Below are 25,519 nucleotides of genomic sequence, written 5' to 3'. Positions count from 1 at the left end.
TATGAGAAATTAAACATTTCTATCACAATTTCTAAAACTCCAAACAGTTCCACTTTTTATAACATTTAAAATTTGTTTGAACCACTAATATATTTGTGTTTGCTTCTGTCCCCCCTCCCCACCCACCAGCACAAGCACCACCACCAGCAGCATTCCAATATCAGATGGTTTTCTACCCTGGCAGACATTTATGGTTCATTTTTGAGCTTGGCCTCAGAAATTCCACAACTACTCCACACATGTATTTGGAAATATAACACAAATTTCAGAACTATTTTGGTCATCAAATTACCTCTGTTAAAATGTTGCAATGTTTAGCATTTTACCTACCTTTTAGACAAGTTTATATATTCAAGGTGTCAATTATACACCATGTCCAAAATTTTGGTTCAAACTTTAACAGACCATAGAGGATCTTACACTGAGATCCAGTTTTTTTATTAATATGAGGGGCTTACAGAAACAAACTCATAGCAGCTGTTCAAAGAGACTATTACCAGTCACAGTGCATGCATTACACACAGTTTATTGACAGAACTTAATTCTGATTCTTTAAGTGTGTTATCACAAATCTTCTCACGCACCATGTCCTGTAACCTGAATGATCCGATTTCTCATATGTTTCTCTCCTTGTCGATAGATTTCTTTCAATTAGGATGACAACAGTTGCAAAAATTCTCTGTGGATTCGTACGGCTTTTGAATACTAAAACCTTTTGCATCATACATTAAACATACGTCTGCAATTTTCTGTAGCACACAATGCTTCACCTTTGACAGACAGTCATGAGATTAAAACAGTGGTAAACTTCGCTATGAGCACATCACAAATAACTGTACGATTTTCAAGGCAGTACCACCAACTTCGAAGTGGCAGGCGGTTATTTGTTTAACATCAGCAGTCTATAAATCCATACCTCTCATGCATTAACCATTTGAGACATAGTATCACCTGAAATATTCTTTTCCAACCAGTAGACCATTATTTCAAATAATCAATGTTGGATCTTCTACCACCTGTATACATTCACCCCAAAAGTTTTGGAACACTCTGTAGCTATATTAACCATTTAATTCTTTCTAGCTTTATTTACACCATCTCAACAAGTCTCAACTTCTTCTGCCTTGTACTGTCCACTGCATCCTTCTGTACACAACTTTTAATACAGACAAGGTACATTAAAAACAAAACAAGGTGTAAGAGGAATCACTGATTTATTACGTAAAACAATGTATAATCTTTTAAGTCCATGGTTTCAAAATCCATTAGATTCTCTGAACACTGCTTGAAGACTCAAAAGTTGAGTTCTTCTATCTCACACTACCTTTTATTCAATGCATTTAGTTTCTTCTATGCTGTGGCTGACATTCCACTAAAAAGAATGACTAAATGCCCAACCAAACTGTAAACATTGTGGAACAAAGAAAATCTTTACATATTCTAAGACGAGATTTGAAATTGTGAAAAAGCTCTACATGGAAAAATTTGTTAATAATTTCTTACCAAGAATGTGCCTACAAAGGGCATATGGTGATGATGACTTCCGAAAATCAAGAAATACATGCTCTGCAGTATGCCTCTGCTCACTGGAAACCACATTTGGCGATGCCTGTGAAGAGCAATAAAAATGAGTTCAACACAAATGTTAACATGAAAACCACTACAAAGAATAAAACAATAACTTTGATGTTATTTTATTGGTGATGGATCTATGTGATAAGATCCTTTTTAGGCTTATGTTCATCAACAGATGTCTACATTATTACTCGCATTGTTCCTCTACATAACTCTGAGCACTTTCTGCATCTGTGATGATATACACATGTTATAAAAAAAATTGCAGTAATTTTACAATCAAAAAATAAGTAATGACTTGTGTTATCCATACACAAGAGTTAGAGTAATTAAAAACATTCTCTCTCTCCTAAAATGTAAGTATCCACATGAAAATCCTAAAATGTAAGTATCCACATGAAAAGCCTGTTCAAATTTTTTTGTAATTATCTCACATGCCAAACAGGTTTACTAGATAAATGGAAGAGATGTGGAATCAGCAAATTACCTGAAGCATTTGATACTCCTTCGTCAACTCACACCCAAACTGTCATCTTTCAACATAACATAGGCTTCAAGCTATGCTAACAAGGGAAATTCCCCATCACATCCCTCTCAGATTCAGCGGTAAGAGGGTCCAGTGGACAGCCTATTAATACAGATCAAGCATGAAAACAGAAAAGAAGGTGTACTGGACTGTGGAAAAAAAAGCAAAATAGAAACAGTGAATGGTCCAAGAACAAGAAGTGTAATACAGAGGTGGGAAGAGAAATGGTGTTTTGGTTAAGTGGTTATGGTGTTGGACTGCCAAGTGGTCAATCCATGTTAAAACCTCTGTCATAGCTCCCCCCCCCCTCCCCCCACTTTTCACCTTATTCAAATTTGTATCTGTGTTGTGGTGTAACATCCGCTTGTGATGGCGAGGTATAAGGTAGGGACTATAATGATAATTGATTCTGCACAATTACTCTATGAGCAGTCGAAAGGAAGTGGCTTTCGAATGGGAACCACAAACATTTGATGACAAGGCGACAAGTCAACCGAATCTCTACCAGAAAACGTGTCTGGTGTGTCACACATGGCATTAGTGGCAGTATGTGTGTCATATGATAGGAATTTCTTATCAACACACCTAATCTGTATGACTGGTAAGTGACTGAGATATGTCTCGTTGCCTGATATAGATGTTCATATGACTGTGAATGTGATCAATCCCAAGGAAATGATGAAAACTTAATCGTTTGTACACAAGCTGCAACAAATGAATGTAACAGTTTCACATATGCGATTGCAGTCTTTCTCAGTGAATTCCAATGATGAATTCTTCTCGGGTTATCAGCCAAGCGGTGGTGTTGTCTTGTCGCAACGTTTCAATGGTCAACAATGCCACAAACACAGAGTTTCTCTGTGCTCTGTCAAAACATATATTTATAATGTTTTTGGAGTTGCATTCTGTTTTGGAAGTCTTGATTCTTAAATTCCTTTGTTGTAACATAGTTCACACCCATTTATATGTTATTTTCATTTCTGTGGTTTGTCTATGTGGTACGTCACCTGCTCTCACTATTCATCACAATTACTTGCAATAGTAATGCAGTCTTACCATATGACCAATATTCTATAACCAATGTACAAGGTGTTTGAAAAAGAATTTGTAGGCGTACAACTTACGTCTTTTACACACAACATTGTACAAAATACTTTCAGGCACTCCTAATTGTAGACTACGTCTGGTCAATGATTTCTTCAGGCTTCAAACACACGAATCTTCGGAAGTTCTTGGTCTACCTGGTGATATTGCTTTTAAAACACTACCAGTTTCCTTGAAAGACTTTAGCCAACGACAGATAGTTCTTGCTATAGGTGGTTCACCACAATACTGACATCTAAAATTATGTTGCACTATTATAGCTGGCTCAGTTTTCACAAGCCAAATAAAACATTGTGTTTTCAGTTGCGGAGTCCACATTGTTGCTGAGTTGCTCTGCACTGCACGCACACCTGGTCTGAACTGAGGGAACAGAGGAAAAAAACAGCACTGATCTATCCCAAGGTCAAGCAGAGCTGCCAACTGCAGGGGGACCAAACTTGGAGAGTTGATGGATCAAACACCACAAACTAGAATAGTGTATGTCACTTTGTACAGATTCTAAGACACATTAAAACTAGGGACTTCTTTTTCAAATACACTGTATAGTATGACAACTGCCAAGACTACAGAAGGAGAACAAGGATTTCAATGACCAGAAAACACTTCATAATGTTGTGAATAAATGAATGAATGAATGAATGAATGAATGGCACAGGAGAGTTTTGAACACAGCACACCAGCTTGGCAGTCCAACACTATGACCACTTACCCATGACGCCGTTGCTGTTGGCGGATGCTCTTTATTGCACTTCTTGTTATTGGACCATTCACTGTTTCTATTTTGATTTTTTTCCACAGTTCAGTACACATTCTTCCTGTTTTCAGGCCTGATCTGTGTTCAGTTTTTGATGAGCTATCTACTGGGCCATCTTACCACTAAATCTGAGGGGGATGTAATGGGGAGTTTCCCTTGTAAGTGTAGCGGAGGACACATTGAGAAGAGAAAAGAATGGTTCAACAAGGCATCCCAGAAGGCTACAGAAAAGAGAAAAAAGATGAGGGAGATGTGGCTGGCTGAAAGGGAGAATAAGCAGACAAAGAGAAACATTTTTTCTTCGTCAGAAGAGATATGAAGTGAATCCTTAGAACAGGAAAGAGAACATATCCAACCAATTTGTTAGATTAACTTGAGGCAGAGGACCAAACCAAGAATTCAAGACAACTTTTCCAATGCATCAAAAATCGGAAATAGGGATTTCATAGCCCAACTTTTAGCATTATAGATAAGAATGGTAACTTGATAAATGACACAGAAAGAACTGTAGAAAGATGGAAAGAATTCTTCTGAGAACTCTTTAGTCACCCAGATGCAGACAAGATGTTAGCTGCAGACCCCACAAGGAAATTAAAGATGAAGAAGAATGGGAAGGAACTGAAGATGATGTGAAGATTGTGAGCAAAAGATTGAGAAACAACAAAGTTCCAGAGGAGAACAGAATAACAGGAGAATTAATCAGAGAGAGGTAAGGCGTTGCACTTGGAGATATATAAACTGATCCAATTGATATGGAAGAATGAGCCATTGCCAAAAGAATGGAAATTGGCCATAATATGCCTAACATACAAGGAGGGAAGTAAATGGGAAGATGGCAACTATAGAGGTATCAGCTTGCTGAATGTGACCTACAAGGTACTATCATTATCCTCAAAGAGTTACAACCTTTGATAGAGAACAACATACAGGGATACAAAGCTATCTTTTCACCAAATCGATTTACAACAGATCACATTCTTACTCTAAGAAAATTGTTTGAAAAATACTGGAACTATGATAAAGATATTTACAGTCTGTCAACTTTCAACATCCATATGATAGCATCCACAGAAATAGCCTACACAATGCACTGCATGACTTCAGAATCCCTGACAAGATAGGGAGAATGGTGTAAACCTGTATGGATAGGTCAAGGGTAGCGGTGCATTTCCATGGGAACACATCAGAAACATTTGAGACAGACAGGTTTCAGGGAAGGGGATGCTCTCCCATGTGTTATATTCAATGTCATCTTACAGAAAGTAATAAGGGAATGTGGGCAACAGGAGTGGGCTAGAGTACAAAGGGACAGTAATTTCAGTTGTCTTGCATATGCCGAAATATAGTACTACTAGGAGAATCAAACCACGTGTCAAAATATAAGTACCAGAAAATGAAAAAATATGCACAGAAGGTTGGCCTAAAGGTGAAAATGGAGTTCATGCTATTAGGAAGAAGTCATGAACAGAAGAATTTCATTAGATAGATCGCAAGAAGTTCAAGAGAGTTCACTAGCTGAGATACTTCGTATCTTGGTTCACAGGTGGCAACCGCATACAAATGAACATCGAGGAAAGAATAACAGTGGGCAATAAATGCACTTATTCCCCTCAGGGAGAAGCTCAACTCCAAATAAATATCAGAGAACATTAAGATGAGAATATATAAAACTGTGATAAGACCAATAGCCATGTATGGTTCAGAAATCTGGAGAAAGACTAAACAAGAAAAGGAAAACTATTAATAGTTGAAAGAAGAGTAATGAGGTTCCAGATATGGCTACCAATCTTAGATATAAGAGTATGGAGTGGAGGAAGAACAAGGAAATCTACCTCTTGATGCATCAACCAACAATCCTACATACACTGGAGAGTGAAAAAATCCAATATTTAGGCCATCTAGCCCATATATCAGAAGAAAGATAGGTGAAAAAGGCACTTCAGGGGAAATCAAACACCAGACACCCCACAGGATGACCAAGGCAACACTTTGGGAAAGGATATGGCAGTCCTGGGGTTGACAACACCTGGAGGAACCAAGTACAAAACAGAAAGGAATGGAGGCAGTTTGTGGAAGCAGCGAGTGGTCTGCTGGGCCAGCAATCGCTGTATATGTATATGTATGTATGAAATCAGGTGTACTTTAAAATTACACTCCTGGAAATGGAAAAAAGAACACATTGACACCGGTGTGTCAGACCCACCATACTTGCTCCGGACACTGCGAGAGGGCTGTACAAGCAATGATCACACGCACGGCACAGCGGACACACCAGGAACCGCGGTGTTGGCCGTCGAATGGTGCTAGCTGCGCAGCATTTGTGCACCGCCGCCGTCAGTGTCAGCCAGTTTGCCGTGGCATACGGAGCTCCATCGCAGTCTTTAACACTGGTAGCATGCCGCGACAGCGTGGACGTGAACCATATGTGCAGTTGACGGACTTTGAGCGAGGGCGTATAGTGGGCATGCGGGAGGCCGGGTGGACGTACCGCCGAAATGCTCAACAAGTGGGGCATGAGGTCTCCACAGTACATCGATGTTGTCGCCAGTGGTCGGCGGAAGGTGCACGTGCCCGTCGACCTGAGACCGGACCGCAGCGATGCACGGATGCAAGCCAAGACCGTAGGATCCTACACAGTGCCATAGGGGACCGCACCGCCACTTCCCAGCAAATTAGGGACACTGTTGCTCCTGGGCTGTCGGCGAGGACCATTTGCAACCATCTCCATGAAGCTGGGCTACGGTCCCGCACACCGTTAGGCCGTCTTCCGCTCACGCCCCAACATCGTGCAGCCCGCCTCCAGTGGTGTCGCGTCAGGCGTGAATGGAGGGACGAATGGAGACGTGTCGTCTTCAGCGATGAGAGTCGCTTCTGCCTTGGTGCCAATGATGGTCGTATGCGTGTTTGGCGCCGTGCAGGTGAGCGCCACAATCAGGACTGCATACGACCGAGGCACACAGGGCCAACACCCGGCATCATGGTGTGGGGAGCGACCTCCTACACTGGCCGTACACCTCTGGTGATCATCAAGGGGACACTGAATAGTGCACGGTACATCCAAACCGTCATCGAACCCATCATTCTACCATTCCTAGACCGGCAAGGGAACTTGCTGTTCCAACAGGACAATGCACGTCCGCATGTATCTCGTGCCACCTAACGTGCTCTAGAAGGTGTAAGTCAACTACCCTGGCCAGCAAGATCTCCGGATCTGTCCCCCATTGAGCATGTTTGGGACTGGATGAAGCGTCGTCTCATGCGGTCTGCACATCCAGCACGGACGCTGGTCCAACTGAGGCGCCAGGTGGAAATGGCATGGCAAGCCGTTCCACAGGACTACATCCAGCATCTCTACGATCGTCTCCATGGGAGAATAGCAGCCTGCATTGCTGCGAAAGGTGGATATACACTGTACTAGTGCCGACATTGTGCATGCTCTGTTGCCTGTGTCTATGTGCCTGTGGTTCTGTCAGTGTGATCATGTGATGTATCTGACCCCAGGAATGTGTCAATAAAGTTTCCCCTTCCTGGGACAATGAATTCACGGTGTTCTTATTTCAATTTCCAGGAGTGTATTTTCTTGTTTCAGACCTCTTTCTTCCATGCACACTTCTTCAGGTTGTATTATTGTTGTTTTTGAAAGCCTATTCTTGATTACTGGACCAGACAATACTTTCTACACCCAGATCACTTTCCTAAGTCCCCTCTTCAACTAGACTGGAGAGTCATGTATGAAACATGTTTCATGGCAAACCCAGCTAAGAATCAAACACAGACTAGATGTATTGCCACTTGTGCCAAATGCTGTGTGTGAATCACCCCATGGGAGCAAGTAAATGGTAAATTATGTTATCAAAGCATATTAGAGATAAATCTGGTAATAAACTTGATGAACAATTAAGCAGGTGAAAACTATAACAAAAATAATGTGTGTGGATTTTATTACAGCATTAACTGAAGTCAACATTTCGAGAACATCTTATGTCAACTAATGCAACTGGATAGATAAAAATTCTACTCACCAGGAAGCAGCAGGAGAACACACACACAAAAGGTATTACAATTTGTAAGTTTTCAGAGCCAGTGGCTCCTTTTGGCAGAACAGGTGAAACGAAAGGAAGACGGGTCAAGGAAAATGACTGGTGTGATTTAGGAAAAGAGGCAGAGTTCGGAAAAGTTGCCCACAACCTCAGGTCAGAGGAGACTTACAGGATGGAATGAGAAAGAAATATTGATTGCTGGGGACCGCACTGGATGAGATTTGTAAATCTGAGCGCTTAAAGGTGGAAAATTTAATATGCAAGACAGAGGTTACTGCTAAAACATTGTACACAAGTCAGTAAGAGTGAAAAATGCTAAGTGCAGTGTATGCGAAAATAGACAATCAGAAAATGAAAGATGTAGAAAACTGGACTTAACTTATGTTCATTTTTTCAGTCTTGGTTTTTCTTCATTTAACTATTCCTTTCTTTACTGCCTTTCAATTTTTTTACGTCTTTCATTTTCTGACCTGTCTATTTTTCGCCAACCACCCCCCATTTCTGCCATATGCAATGCACTTAGTTTTTCTCTCTCATCAAGTCATGTAGGATGTTTCAGCAGTAATCTCTGTCTTACACACTGCCCTATATGCCACCTTTAAGCTCTCAGGTTTTCAAATCTCGTCTGGTGCAATCCCCTACAATCAGTCTATCCTTCTCAACCCATCTGGTAACTCTCCCCTTTTCCTAAACCGCACCAGTCCTTTTCCTTCATCCCTCCTGCTTCCTCTTAAACCCTTCTGCCAGAAGACGAAGCCACTGGCACCAAAAGCATGCAAACTGTAATATCTTTTATATGTGTGCCATCACTTGGTGTGTAGATTTCTTATCTATGCAATCACATGATATTTTCATAAACTGATTATTTTCACTGATATATTAGCCCATTTCGTTAACTAATTTAATTTAATGAGTATTGAAATTGTCGATTACATTAATCCATTACTGAACCAAAGGAAAAAGAAGTTCATATTTATCAGCAAGAACACAATTCTGAAGAAAAGTGGTCAAGAAGTTATCATGCCATTAAACAAGTATGTGTTGTTTACATATACGAATGTGTGATGATGATGATGATGATCAGAGTTAAATTTGGAAATGTGAAAACTAACAGTGACTCGCAAAACGACAATACAGGCAACTATGGGTCCTTCTACGTAGAGTGAGCAACAAGAATATGCACTCAATGACATTTGAGCCATATTGGTGTCATGCTTCATAATGCACTGTTAGCATAAGGCGTCAAAAACAGAAAAGAATTTTGCAGGAACTTTAAAAACATTTTTACTTGAGAGAGAATTTTACCATTAGGTGAATATATTTTCTTACATTAATACAAATCAATTGTGAAATTGCTGAAATCTTTCTAAACTGATACCATGAGTATAGTTTACTGTGCATGTGTTACACATGAAAGTTTGCCATTAATGTATCATTTTCTCTTAAGTTCAGTAGCATAAGTACCACCACAATGCACTAAGTCTGAAATAAGAAGACTAATGAAATGTTAAAAATCAAGTAGCTAACGTTGGCATCAGTGCATGTGTTCCCAGAATGAAAATTCCTTCTGGAAACAATCACCTGGCCTGTGGCTACATTTCTTTCTGCGTGGTATGGAGGAGAACCTCTTGTAAAGTTTGGTGGTAGGAGGTACTGGCAAAAGTGGTAGCTATAACAGCAGACCCTGAGTTGTGCTTGGATAACTTAACTTGCTTGCGATAAGCAAAAGTTGCAGGCTCATGTCCCAGTCCAACAGACATCTAATCTTCCAGGAAACTTCAAACCAGTATGTGTGTGTTTCTATTTGGAAATGTAATATAACAAAGATTCCATGTTTTAGTAACATAACTGTTTATAGCCCCTGCACAAAATATAAACTATTTGTACTCTCTGTGACATTATTTACTGTTTCTTTTCCAGCAAGGTAGCACAGTGTCAAGGCAGTGGACTTGCAATTGTCAGTCTTACAAAATACAAATGTAATTGTAGTTGGAGTTGCACTCAGGCATGACTGGGCTGAATGGTAATGTGTAAATCAAGAGATCAAATCCACAAACAGAAAACTAAAAAAAAGTATCAAAAGGCTTTCACTTTTTTTTTTTTACATACATTTTTTTACACAAAACATTATTTGATTTTTATATTTACTTATTTATTTATTTATTCCTTCTAACACTTAGTACTTCATATCAAAAAAATCTTCTAGTGAATAGAAGGAGTTCTCAATCAGAAATTCTTTTAATTTGTTTTTAAATGTTGGTTAACTATCTGTCAGACTATTACTGCTATTCGGCAAATAACCAAAGATCTTTGTGGCAGCATAATTTACCCCTTTCTGTGTTAAAGTCAGATTTAACCCAGAATAGTGAAGATCATTCTTTCTTCTAGTGTTGTAGTTTTGCACTTCGCTGTTATTTTTGAATTGGAATGGCTTATCAATAACACATTTCATAAGTGAATATATGTATTGCAAAGGTACTGCAGATCATCAATGTGTTTTTCTTCCAATTCAATTTATCATCAATGCAAACACCCAGAAATTTTGAATATTCTGTCTTAGCAACAAACTTCTGTTCATAGTCTTTATCTAACAATGGTGTTACGCCACTTTTAACACAGAATTGTATTCACTGTGTTTTCTCAAAATTTAGTGAGAGTCCATTTGCAGAGAATTTCTGAATGACATTATTTAAAGTTCCTCAGCTGATTCTTGTGTGTTGGGTGCGATTACTATACATGCATCGTCAGCAAAAAGAACTGGCTTTGCATCCTCATGAATATAGGGTGGCAAGTCATTTATATACATTAAGAACGATAAAGGACTCAAGACTGAACCCTGTAAGACACCATTCTTGATACCTCCCCAGTTATACCTCATCTGCTGATTTTTGCAGACTATTTGTACTGTTAATTTCAGCCTTCTGCATTCTTCCAGTTAAATGTAAATTAAACCATCTGTGTACTGTCCCACTCATTCCACAATATTTAAGCTTACCTAGAAGAATTTCATGATTCACGCAGTCAAAAGCCTTTGCGAGATAACAAAATATCACAATGGGTGATGTTTGATTATTCAATGCATTTAATATTTGATAAGTGAAAGCATATATAGCATTTTCTGTTGAATGGCCATTCCGAAAAGCAAATTGGCCTTCTGTTAGTACTTCATTTTTACAAATATGTGATGCTACTCCTGAATACATTACTTTTTCAAGAATTTTGGATAATGCTTTCAGAAGAGAGATTGAGTGGTAGTTGTTAGCATCAGACCTATCCACTTTCTTATGCAATGGTTTAACAATAGCGAATTTCAGTCTGTCTGGAAAAATGCACTGTTTCAGTGAGCTGCAACATATGTGGCCGAGTATCCTACTTATCTGTTGGGAATAAGCTTTAGTACTCTTTTGGAAATGCCATCAATTCCATGTGAGTTCTCACTTTTGAGTGAATTTACTATTTTCCTAATTTCAGTAGAAGAGGTGCGACTAACTTCAATTTTATCAAATTGCATAGGTATTGCTTCTTCTATATACTACCTAGTATTTTCTAATGAATAGTTGGAGCCTATTTTCTCTACAACACTTAAAAATGATCTTTAAAAATTTTTTCTACTTCTGACCTTTTGTTAACATACGATTCATTGAGAATGATGGAAATAAAATCTTCCTGTCCTCTCAGTTACCCTATTTACCTTTTAACAGTATTCCAAATTATTTTAATTTTATTACCAGATGTTATGATCTCAGACATAATGCACATACTCCTGGACTTTTTAATAACTTTTCTTAATACAGTGCATTTGTTTTTATAAATTTTCTCTGTTTCTGGATCATTACTCCTCCTAGCTACAAGATATGTTTTCCTTTTCTGTTTAAAAGTCGTTTCTATCTCTTTAGTAAGCCACAGCTTTTTCGGTTATTTTTTACAATTATATTTCACTGTTTTCTTTGGGAAACTATTTTCAAATATACTCACAAAGGTATCATAAAATTTGTTAAATTTTAAATCATCATCAGGTTTCCTGTACACCTCATCCCAATCAAACTGTTCCAAGCTTTCCCTAAAATTTTCAATTGTTAAATTGTTAATTAACTGCACTACTTCAAAAAATTGCTCTGAGCACTATGGGACTTAACATCTGAGGTCATCAATCCCCTAGAACTTAGAACTACTTAAACCTAACTAACCTAAAGACATCACACACATCCATGCCTATGGTCGCACAGTTCCAGACTGAAGCACCTACAACCGCTCCGCCACACCGGCCGGCTTGCCATACTTAAGAGGACTGTTTTGCATTACTGTATGGAGCTATGGCATATACTATAACTATCTGTCCATCATGATCAAACAGATCATTCTTAACAGGAAAAGTTTTTATTTGATTAAATTTATCTCTCTCAGGAAGGCAGCACATTATCTATGTGCTGCTTTCCAAATAACTCAAGCTCAGGAAGTGGGAATGCCAACAGGTGGTATATGGTAGTCAACCAGAAGAAAGATACACTACCGAAGGTCCAGGATTTCTGGTGGGATAAGATGCTGTTTTGCAAGTGAAAGCAGTTAGCAAAGTGACCGAACAAACAGAAGAACATATATGAGACTATCATAACACACACTGTCACGATGTACCAGGATTAAAGAGATTTAAGACATTAACAGAGCTTACAACTTCAAGTATAGAGAGAAACAGCTCCCAGAGAAATACAGACAGAGACAAATTACTTATTTTTCTACAACATATGCTGCATTAGAGATAAGCATTTAGTATGAGAACATTTGTCTAACATTTAGTGTGTCGGTATTATAGGTGTATCTGAGCACTGTGTTGTGTGTGTTGTTGTCTTCAGTCCTGAGACTGGTTTGATGCAGCTCTCCATGCTACTCTATCCTGTGCAAGCTGCTTCATCTCCCAGTACCTACTGCAACCTACATCCTTCTGAATCTGCTTAGTGTACTCATCTCTCGGTCTCCCTCTACGATTTTTACCCTCCACGCTGCCCTCCAATGCTAAATTTGTGATCCCTTGATGCCTCAAAACATGTCCTACCAACCGATCCCTTCTTCTAGTCAAGTTGTGCCACAAACTTCTCTTCTCCCCAATCCTATTCAATACCTCCTCATTAGTTACGTGATCTATCCACCTTATCTTCAGTATTCTTCTGTAGCACCACATTTCGAAAGCTTCTATTCTCTTCTTGTCCAAACTAGTTATCGTCCATGTTTCACTTCCATACATGGCTACACTCCAAACAAATACTTTCAGAAACGACTTCCTGATACATAAATCTATATTCGATGTTAACAAATTTCTCTTCTTCAGAAACGCTTTCCTTGCCATTGCCAGTCTACATTTTATATCCTCTCTACTTCGACCATCATCAGTTATTTTACTTCCTAAATAGCAAAACTCCTTTACTACTTTAAGTGTCTCATTTCCTAATCTAATTCCCTCAGCATCACCCGATTTAATTTGACTACATTCCATTATCCTCGTTTTGCTTTTGTTAATGTTCATCTTATATCCTCCTTTCAAGACACTCTCCATTCCGTTCAACTGCTCTTCCAAGTCCTTTGCCGTCTCTGACAGAATTACAATGTCATCGGCGAACCTCAAAGTTTTTACTTCGTCTCCATGAATTTTAATACCTACTCCAAATTTTTCTTTTGTTTCCTTTACTGCTTGCTCAATATACAGATTGAATAACATCGGGGAGAGGCTACAACCCTGTCTCACTCCTTTCCCAACCACTGCTTCCCTTTCATGCCCCTCGACTCTTATTACTGCCATTTGGTTTCTGTACAAATTATAAATAGCCTTTCGCTCCCTGTATTTTACCCCTGCCACCTTTAGAATTTGAAAAAGAGTATTCCAGTCAACATTGTCAAAAGCTTTCTCTAAGTCTACAAATGCTAGAAACGTAGGTTTGCCTTTTCTTAATCTTTCTTCTAAGATAAGTCGTAAGGTCAGTATTGCCTCACGTGTTCCAACATTTCTACGGAATCCAAACTGATCCTCCCCGAGGTCTGCATTTACCAGTTTTTCCATTCGTCTGTAAAGAATTCGCGTTAGTATTTTGCAGCCGTGGCTTATTAAACTGATAGTTCGGTAATTTTCACATCTGTCAGCACCTGCTTTCTTTGGGATTGGAATTATTATATTCTTCTTGAAGTCTGAGGGTATTTTGCCTGTCTCATACATCTTGCTCACCAGCTGGTAGAGTTTTGTCATGATTGGCTCTCCCAAGGCCGTCAGTAGTTCTAATGGAATGTTGTCTACTCCGGGGGCCTTGTTTCGACTCAGGTCTTTCAGTGCTCTGTCAAACTCTTCACGCAGTATCATATCTCCCATTTCGTCTTCATCTACATCCTCTTCCATTTCCATAATACTGTCCTCAAGTACATCGCCCTTGTATAAACCTTCTATATACTCCTTCCACCTTTCTGCCTTCCCTTCTTTGCTTAGAACTGGGCTGCCATCTGAGCTCTTGATATTCATACACGTGGTTCTCTTCTCTCCAAAGGTCTCTTTAATTTTCCTGTAGGCAGTATCTATCTTACCCCTAGTGAGATAAGCTTCTACATCCTTACATTTGTCCTCTAGCCATCCCTGTTTAGCCATTTTGCACTTCCTGTCGATCTCATTTTTGAGACGTTTGTATTCCTTTTTGCCTGCTTCATTTACTGCATTTTTATATTTTCTCCTTTCATCAATTAAATTCAATATTTCTTCTGTTACCCAAGGATTTCTAGCAGCCCTCGTCTTTGTACCTACTTTATCCTCTGCTGCCTTCACTACTACATCCCTCAGAGCTACCCATTCTTCTTCTACTGTATTTCTTTCCCCTATTCCTGTCAATTGTTCCCTTATGCTCTCTCTGAAACTCTGTACAACCTCTGGTTCTTTCAGTTTATCCAGGTCCCATCTCCTTAATTTCCCACATTTTTGCAGTTTCTTCAGTTTTAATCTACAGGTCATAACCAATAGATTGTGGTCAGAGTCCACATCTGCCCCTGGAAATGTCTTACAACTTAAAACCTGGTTCCTAAATCTCTGTTTTACCATTATATAATCTATCTGATACCTTTTAGTATCTCCAGGGTTCTTCCACGTATACAACCTTCTTTCATGATTCTTAAACCAAGTGTTAGCTATGATTAAGTTGTGCTCTGTGCAAAATTCTACTAGGCGGCTTCCTCTTTCATTTCTTAGCCCCAATCCATATTCACCTACTATGTTTCCTTCTCTCCCTTTTCCTACACTCGAATTCCAGTCACCCATTACTATTAAATTTTCGTCTCCCTTCACTATCTGAATAATTTCTTTTATTTCATCGTACATTTCTTCAATTTCTTCATCATCTGCAGAGCTAGTTGGCATATAAACTTGTACTACTGTAGTAGGTGTGGGCTTCGTATCTATCTTGGCCACAATAATGCGTTCACTATGCTGTTTGTAGTAGCTTACCCGCATTCCTATTTTCCTATTCATTATTAAACCTACTCCTGCATTACCCCTATTTGATTTTGTGTTTATAACCCTGTAGTCACCTGACCAGAAGTCTTGTTCCTCCTGCCACCGAACTTCACTAATTCCCACTATATCTAACTTTAACCTATCCATTTCCCTTTTTAAATTTTCTAACCTACCTGCCCGATTAAGGGATCTGACATTCCACGCTCCGATCCGAAGAACGCCAGTTTTCTTTCTCCTGATAACGACATCCTCCTGAGTAGTCCCCGCCCGGAGATCCGAATGGGGGACTATTTTACCTCCGGAATATTTTACCCAAGAGGATGCCATCATCATTTAATCATACAGTAAAGCTGCATGTCCTCGGGAAAAATTACGGCTGTAGTTTCCCCTTGCTTTCAGCCGTTCGCAGTACCAGCACAGCAAGGCCGTTTTGGTTAATGTTGCAAGGCCAGATCAGTCAATCATCCAGACTGTTGCCCCTGCAACTACTGAAAAGGCTGCTGCCCCTCTTCAGGAACCACACGTTTGTCTGGCCTCTCAACAGATACCCCTCCGTTGTGGTTGCACCTACGGTACGGCCATCTGTATCGCTGAGGCACGCAAGCCTCCCCACCAACGGCAAGGTCCATGGTTCATGGGGGGGCTGAGCACTGGTTAACCCAAAATCAAGTAAATATATTTGTTTCTTAAGGATATGTTGTTGCAGCCATGATGTGTAGAAAACAGAGAAAGAATGGTGGGGTTGGAATTTTTGTCAAAGAAAGAGTAAATTTTTCCATAATTGATTTACCTACATATTGCTCAGAATTGGATGGGGTGTTTAGTCACGTAAAATTAGAGAAAGAAAATGTAGTTGTAATTAAGTTAGTATAGGCCTCCAGACTGAGATGTAAATATGTTTATGAAAAACGTAAGTTAATATATATATATAAAAAAAAAACTTGAAGATTGAGTCAAGAATTGCTGTCTGTAGTGATTTTAACACTGAAATGACAAACACGGGGGGAGGTGGGGGTGCAAGTCACATGGACATTTCTGAATATGTTAAGATCAGTGGACCTATATTGTACAAATAGCTGTGCTACACGTAAGAAAATGCCTGCAGACATAATGTTATTGTGAATTTCCGTAAGGAAGACTTTACAGCCAGACTTGCAGGAGTAGGCCTGACAGATCACGAGCCTTTACTTCTAACACTATAAATTAGGCAACCGACTGAAATTGAAGAACACAAAGTGATACTGGTAAGAGAACAAAAGGAAGAGTACATAAGAGTGTTTAATAGACTTGGAAGTGCAAACGGCGACTTTGTATATAAGTGTCAACAAGGGAAAAGGGCAGCTTAAATGGCTTTTGATAACTTTTTAAGGAAATAGATATTATTGTTCACCAGTAATAAAAATTAGAACTCCAAGTGTGGCCAAAAATAAAAGGCTGAAGTGGTTTTTTGAAGAAATAAGAGAAAACAAGCTCATATTGTACCAGATGCATAAACGAGGCACAGAGAGAACAATTAATTATAGGTCACGTTTTAAATGGAAAAATATCTAAGCTCCTTCCGGGAACAAAACTAGCAATGAAAACTATATAGAAAGGGTTCCCAATACATGCAAGGCACCATGGCAAATAATAAAAGAAGTGGTCACACCAAAATACATGCAAGCAGTTTTGCTCGATCCTGAGGAATTAAATCTCTTACTTTTTAAACTCGGTTGACGAAATAGGGGAAAAAATAATACAGCAACAAGTTCATCTGCAGTTTATGAACAGTACATCTTGGAAATTTTCCTATAGTATACTTTAGTTTATTGACACTAGATAATTTCATTATTAGGAATGTATTATTACATCCTGTAGTATAATTTAATTTCGATGCCTATTTCGTTGTAAAATGACCAATGGTGGATAAAAATTGCTGATTCTTGCAGGCCTATAACTAAATTGTCAAGTATCTTCTCCCTATGTGGCCGTACTATGATATAAAATATTCCACTTTCGAAACATTTTATGTACTTGTTCTGTGCACAATGAGCGACTGTGGGACCAGAAATAATACAATCGTAATTCACTGCACATCCGTGAACAAAGAAACAATAATAGGCAAGATTCGTATAATGGTTTATAATAGAGAAAACGATTCTATACATTAACACTGCGATTATTATACGGAGATTGAATAATTGGAAACATTAAAACTGTATACTTGTAGGTCTGCGAAGCTTTATTACGACGCATGGTTTTACCGCAGCCAAACTCACCAGGAGTACCCGTGATGCTTCCTCGAGTTGTCCAACAATATTTTCACCCATTGTCGCGGATTGGATCCAGCGACGGGGAAAAAACGGAGAATGGATAAAAAGGAGATGACAGCCGCAAACGAATAAACGAAATTACATTCTCAAAAACGCGGATGTTGTTGTTTTCTTTCACAAATCTTGATTTTTAACGAAAATCACACCTGTGACGCTTACTTAACAAATATTTCCGAATTCATTACAAAAATTCTCGCATCATCCACACGACAGGTAACAAGGCGTCCCCACTTAGTTGACCAAACACTTCTGCCAAAACAACGCCACAGCAACGAACTATTGTCAATCGACAATCGACTACACCCAAGTCTCTCTTTGAGTTGCCAAACAATAGCGGTTGTCAAAAAGTTTTGAGCACCTGAAGTAAAAAGCAAACTTAAAAGATAAGAAAATATTAAACGTAAGTTCTTAATAATATTGTAAATTCACCTGAATTAATGTTCGAAAATAAATAATTCCGCACATTAAAAGCATGTCACGTCTAACGCTGGCTCTCTACGAGTCGCTATTATTTCCTATACACAACGACAAATCCATCGGCTCTGTGCCATACCAAGATCATAAGGTGATCTGGTGCCGACTGTCACACACGGACAATGTTCCGTGTTTAATTTGGGCAAGTGTTAACTTGCTGCTAGTTGTAGTATATTTTGCAGCTCGACTTGCCGCTGAAAGAGCAATCAAGGATCAAAGAACAATACAGTGTTGGTATATCGAGACAGTTTGGCGTAATTGTAAAACATCAGTCTCATAAAACGCAACAGATGTCCTTCAGTGTGAATGCCAAGAGAGTAATATATATAATAATTCCCTTTTTCTGTCCAGGCTTTAAGACACATGCGAATTCTTATAAAATATGTCAGAATAGTACATCTAATTCTCATACAGTGCCCTGTATCGAGTAATAAATCGTCACTCGCATGAACATTCGTTACTGGATAACCGATCAGTTTCCATTTCCTTATCTCAGATAAATACAACTTTCCATCAGTTGTTATATTCCTGGAAGACTTCAATAATGACAAAACTATACGTATTTTTTCGTGATGAACACATTAATATAGCGAATAAATCAACATTAAAATGTTACAGTTGGTGTCAGCTGTGATGACAGAATCAACAGCGATTAACATGGCAACCGAATTATTTTTTAACATTGAACAGCGCAACAGAAAAGTAGAACAATGTCTGACTGATTTAAAAACAAGCACATAAACATATTATACTCACAAAAAATAAGTTATTCTTGTGTACATTTTGATGTGTTCCATGTTGCAACGAAATATCACCAACATGAGCGATCAAACATGTAAGTCATTAACTTTCTACCGAGGAAAAGCCATACTTGTGTTTTCAGAATCATTCCATAACTATGAATGTTCTCATTTAAATCATGCTGCCAAAATAAAAGTTACTCCATATGTAAGGCTTCTCAAGCTCACATGGCTGAAGTGTTATGATGTTGGCAGATGTTGGCAAAGGACGAGGACCACTTGGAAGTTGGAGGGAAGTAAGAGAAAAAAGAACATTTCGGGACATCGAGCGAGAAAGAGAGACTCTGGTTCTCTGCCATCGAAGAGTATGGCAGACTGGTATGATGTCATTTATATAGAGACATTTAGGATCAGATTGCTTATCTGATCTTGGTTATGGTCATATAAGAATGTGGGTGACGGAGATTATGTATTAAATTAACGACTTATCTTGAATTTAGTGGGGATTCTCTCATCTTTCGTGTCTCACTAGATAATTTGAGGTCTTTTGATAAATTTGAATACTTAACTTTATTTACATATAAAACTGCTTGTAGACCACAGAGTTAGTCCCTCTCCATATCACCGACATAGACCTTTGTATCCCACCAGACATTCTCTATTTCTACAGTAACTTTGATGTCTCTGTTGGGTGCTAAACCGACATGAATAAACATCAATCCGTTGGTGGTCAATTAATAAGTAGTGCAGAACAACGGCACTTTGCATCTACTTAGCTGGGAATCGATTAGTGGTGCACGTATTGGACATAGCAAGAGGTCAAAGTCTGGAAACTATTCCATGACCTGCTCTGACATATCAGATGTTGCGTCATAGAGTTTGTCTGTGTGCTAACTTAGTGGTGTCAGTGATGGATGTAGTGCAAACTCAAAGTCTGGAAACAGCTCTCCATGATGGTATGTTTCTGTTTTGTTGATGAAATATGTGGTGTTCTGTGCAGTGAATGTGCTGTGAGATGTGTGTTGTATGGCATGTGTGCTGTTTTGTATGGATTCTCTGTAGTATGTGGTGTGATATGCATTGTGTATGTTGTGGGATGGTGTAATGTGGTGTGTAGGCTATAGTGTAAGGTGTGTGTGTGTGGCCAGGGGGGGGGGGGGGTTGTGTGGCGAATTGTGTGCAGTCTGGTAGGTGCTGTCTGGTGTGGTGTGCATGTTGTGTGTACTGTGTGTGAGGTGTGTTTTGCGATGTTTGGTACATGGTGAGTGTGGTGTGCAATGTGTAATATGTAGGTGGCTGTTGTATGTGATTTGTGAGGTATGTTGGGTGTGTGATGTGTAGTTTCTGGTGTGTGTCATGTGTGATGTGAGTGGTGCAGCTTGGATTGTGTTGTCTGACATAGGTTGTGGTGTTTGATAAGGGGTGTGTTGCATGTGTACTATGTGTGGTGTGGTGTAGCATCATGCATGCTGTAGTTTGTGTGGTGTTGTGGTGTTTATGTTTGGAGAGCGACATCTGGTGTAGTGAGTCATGTATTGTGCTTTGTGGTATGTGAGGTGTGATGTGTGTGTAATGGTATAGACTTACACACCGCTTCTGCTAAGCCTCAAACCTCAGAAAAGCCTCCGCCACGCACCGTCAGGTGGCTTGCGGATGTAGATGTAGAAAGCGACTACGCATAGTTTCATACAATGATTTGTGGAGTATTTCTTGAATCAGTGCTAGTTGCTCACTTTCCTGTTCCACTCGCAAATGGAGCAATGCGAAAACGGTTATGTGTCTCTGTAGATTAGGTGTTCTTTGTCAAGTAACTTTAAAGCATTCAAGTATCTTGTAACTGTGAGACTTGCACTCCCCCATATGGATTGCTATGGGAAGACTCAATCTATGGCGAACATATCTTGAACTGATCATCGATTATGTTTTCAAGTAAGTGTTGGAACATAAAGTTACTTTTCTTTACTTCTGATGAACGGTAAATACAGTTCCAAGATGTTTACCACAGGAGTAAAACATAGAATTCATGTGGGATTTACGACTGGATTGAAGAGTTTCTAGCAAATAGCATGCTTCCATAGTGGTGGATACTAATGTCACTGACTTAGGCACTATATTCGTTATTTTCAAAGCAAAAGTCTGAGTTGTTAGTACAATATTCGTTTTAAAAGCACAAGACTAAATCTGAAAAGTTATTTGACACTTCTTTAGGTACAAATTTCATTGCTTTAGGTACTATGTTCGCTATTTTCAACGCGAAATTCAGCGTTGTGTGTACAACAAAATCTTGATCATACACATGCTCCGCTATGGAAATGTTGCATGGATCTCCAGCCCATAAAAGTTCTATTTGTCCCTCCAAATCCCCACACGCCATGCACTCTTTCTTTCCTTTGCACATCTGTTTACCTTTTCCCACATGGATCCTCTGCCATCTTATCAAATTCTCACACCTCATCACCCATACTGGACAGCTCCGTATCTCCTAAACTATCTGTAAACTAGATTCCAAAAACCCCATTGTCTTGTCTCTGATTACCAACCCTGGTGTGCTCCTGCACCTTCACAAACATATCCACATATACCTACACCTACACATACTCCATACTCAACACAACTTCAACGAATCCCCTTTCCGAGACAATGGGATAAAACCCAATATTTATCCTTCCTACCAACTGTAACTTTTATCCTACTCCACATCAGGGCTCCTCTCTCCCTATCCTTTCCCCTTGTACCACGACCCCACCCACATACCATTACTCCTTCTCACACCGTTTTTCCCAACATCTGTATTCCCACTATCCACTTCACCTCCTACATATCGTCTCCATAGTTTCTCGACCCAGCAGACCCCTCTTTCCCTACCCACACCCCTCAGCCTCAATGAAACATATTCTCTCCTTCCACAATAGTTCTCAATCAGTGCATATACTTCAGATGTTAAGTAAAAATGCAGTTATCCAGGGCTGTTTTCATAGAAAATACCATCTCATTGAAATTGTGTTTTTAAATTACATGAATATTTTTCATACTTTTAGCTGCCTATCAGTAATCGTTTTAATTTAAACGAAAACAGTTCTCATATTTTATACCATTTTTGCTAGATCTCTTGGCTGAATATCGGGGTATTGTACCACTGACAGACCACCCCTGGATCATATGAGATGTAGGGGATGATTTAACAATAAAGAAAAAAAGGTTACCTATGTAGTGCTGGTTATTGCATAGCTCCCATATAACTGAGAAGACATAAGTCAGGGGATATCTAATATTTTGCCAGACCTCCTGTCGCCCAGTGCACTGCAGCAGCTCAATATTCCATGGACTCAAAAAGTCTTTGGCAGTTCCTTGCAGAAATATTGAGCCCTGCTGCCTCTATAGCCGTCCATAATTGCGAAAGTGTTGCCAATGCAGGATTTTGTACACAAAGTGACTTCTCGATTTTATCCCATAAATGTTGAATGGGGTATCCAAATCTTTCGCTCAGATTGTTCACAATGCTCTTCAAAGCAGTTATGAACAATTGTGACTAGGTGACATGCTGCACTGTTATCCATACAAATTCTGTTGTTGTCTGAGCACACGAAGACCATCAATGGCATCAAATGGTCTGCAAGTAGCCAAACATAACCATTTCCCATCAATTATAGGTTCAGTTGGACTAGACAACATAGTACATTCCACGTAAACATTGCACACACCATTATGGATCCACCACCAGCTTTCACAATGCCTTGTTGACAACTTGGGTCTATGGTTTTGTAGGACCTGCACCACACTTTAACTCTACTATTAGCTCTTACCAACTGAAATTACGACTCATCTGACCAGCCACCTAGCCACCTAGAATCTAAGCAAAATGTTCTCGAGCCATTGCAGGCAATGTTGTGCTGTTAATAAATGCACTTGCGTTGGTCATTTGCTGCCATAGCCGTCAACGCCAGATCTCGCCACTCTGTCCTAACACATACATTCCTCATATGTCCCACATTGATTTCTGCGGTTATTTCACCCTGTGCTGTTTGTCTGTTTCTACTAACAACTCTACACACACGCTGCTGCTCTTGGTTGTTAAGTGTAGGCTGTAGGGTGCTGCATTGTGCATGGTGAGAGGTAATGCCTCAAATCTGGTATTCTCAACATGCTCTTGACAATGCGATTCTTAGAATATTGAAATCCCTACCGATTTATAAAATGGAACGTTCCATGCATCTAGCTCTAATTGCAATTCTGTGGACAAAGTCTGTTAATCATCTTAGTGTCCCCATAATCACATTGGAAACCTTTTCACATGAATCATCTGAGTAAAAATGACAGCTCCACCAGTACATTCCCCTTTTATACCTTTTTTACACTATATTACCACCATCTGTATATTTGTATATCCCTATCACATGACTTTTGCCATTTGAATTATTCTGGTGAACTTTATATAGGTCTTGAATCCCTCCCTCCTCTCCTCTTTTCGAAGCTGCTGTTCAATCTCTTGCCTCAAGAGGACAAATGCGCACCTCTTGATTTTTTAGTACCCAAACAGAATGTATTTGTGGATTATAGGTCATTTTCAACTCCACAGATTCTCCTGTCATCTTTACCAGTTTGTTGTTATTAAAGTGACAGTGTTCCATGTGCTGCAGTCCAGTCGTACACATCAAAGGGTACTAAAAACTTTCTAAGTATAGTCAGTAATTGCTGTGTTCATGGACCACAGGTGAAAAACTGGCGACATAAACTGTCAGAATATTCTGTGGGTGCATGAAAAGGGGGGCAACACATGATAACAGTGGTTCTCTCACGTTTATTTGGATATGCTCACAAGCTACAACATGTGTTCAAAAGTTCAAATAAATTATTGGAGTACAGCCGGGTGACACTGTCGACAACCACCGATACTTCAACAGGAGCACAGTCTGCCATTTTCAAGGGATACCTGCAGCAAGTAATGGTTGTATAACTGAAATTTAAAACCTTGGTTTTCAGAGAAAATCCGGAAAAATAACACTCAAATGGTTCAAATGGCTCTGAGCACTGTGGGACTAGAATTTAGAGCTACTTAAACCTAACTAACCTAAGGACATCACACACATCCATGCCCGAGGCAGGATTTGAACCTGCGACCTTGTCGGCCGCGCGGTTCCAGACTGAAGCGCCTAGAACCGCTCGGCCACTCCGGCCAGCAATAGCACTCACACACACACTGTAAACACTAGCATCATGACAAACAAAAGATGAGCAACATCCTAAGTTATTATTGACAGTGAAATTAATCATGAATGGGTGATGTACCATAAACTCTAAGTGACTATTTTTTTTAAGGGAGAGGGAGGATTCCATGCAGAACTGAAACAAAAATACCGTCTCTATTTATAAGTGTACTTGATAGTTTAATTTCAACAGCTTACTTAACAGCACAATCCCAATACCTGGAATTACATGCCAGACTCTGTGTGTTGTGATATCCATAGGATGCCTGGTGCCAAGACAGTGTTCTGCAAGAATGGATTTGCTCGGCTGTTGTAAGCCTGTGTGCTACTTATGCTCAGTACACTTGTCTTTCCTCTCAGTAGCCATTGTGTTTCATATTGAAAAATTTTCTTAAGGGATCATGAATGTCATGGCCTGTAGTTTTTACCAGTATTTTGAAATTCAGTAACTCAAAAACTTAAATAGATACTAGAATTTAACTTTAACCAAATATTTAGTGTATTGTAACCTCTATGTGAAAAATTTGAAAACATAGCGGAGAAAATACTGATTTTTATCTTAACTACTGAATTACATGTAACTTTTTAGTTACACCATAGTTCCGCACTATTCAAAATAAAATGTCAAAACAAATTTTATTCTTTTAATTAGTAATTTGTTGAAACAGTAAACTAGGCATGTTTACCAATATGTTATTTTGTGTATTCATTAGAAAAAATGTTTTTAGTAGTCAGTTGTTTTCTCCTCATAATTGAAGACCATATGACATGCTCCAGCTTAAAATATTTAGTACATTGTTGAATAAAGTGGTTCACTGTGTAGGGAAGCACTATATCATTATTCATGCAAACTTTTGTTTTTGTAGCTTTAATACTGCGTGAAATAATCATACCGAAGTATGTAAAATCGTTGATTATGGAACATTGAAATTAAAAGTTTGCATGTCTTTCTATTCTCAAAGATAACATGTCTAAACATTATACATTATAGCCACATAAAATTGGTCGATTCTGAGTGCCTTTTCCAACTTCTTCCTTTTTCCTTCTTTTCTTTGTTATTCTGGCCTCCTTTGTAATGCTTTCAACAGCTTTTTAAGCTTCTAAAACAAGTTACCTGTCCACTCATAGCAGCCACTTTTTAGTTGTTCTCAAGATCAAAACAAATTGCAAAACGATTTAGACAAGCTATCTATATGATGTGAAAAGTGGCAATTGACAAAAAACAACGAAAAATGTGGAGGGCTAAAAAGGTTCCGCTAAATTTCGGATACACGATAAATCACACAAATCTAAACGCCATAAATGCAACTACA

The 25,519-nt window shown here is 39.1% G+C and overlaps 1 protein-coding gene across 1 annotated transcript in view; it reads right to left on the bottom strand.

Annotated features, from left to right (window-relative positions):
• LOC126298730 (exportin-4-like) overlaps positions 1–18,069 on the bottom strand; it is a 196,533-nt gene extending 178,464 nt beyond the window's left edge. Inside the window, exons 1-2 of the mRNA XM_049990169.1 lie at positions 17,735–18,069; positions 1,504–1,609 (exon numbers count right to left, since the gene is read on the bottom strand). Of these exons, the coding sequence (XP_049846126.1) occupies positions 1,504–1,609; positions 17,735–17,785 (157 nt within the window). The 5' untranslated portion in view covers positions 17,786–18,069. The remainder of the gene's footprint in view (positions 1–1,503; positions 1,610–17,734) is intronic.
• Between the last annotated feature and the right edge of the window lie 7,450 nt (positions 18,070–25,519).

The sequence above is a fragment of the Schistocerca gregaria genome, chromosome X (assembly GCF_023897955.1).
Source record: "Schistocerca gregaria isolate iqSchGreg1 chromosome X, iqSchGreg1.2, whole genome shotgun sequence".
Classification (NCBI taxonomy): Eukaryota; Metazoa; Arthropoda; class Insecta; order Orthoptera; family Acrididae; genus Schistocerca; species Schistocerca gregaria.
The sequence above is the reverse complement of the archived record's forward strand: the minus strand, read 5'-3'. Positions and strand labels throughout refer to the sequence as shown.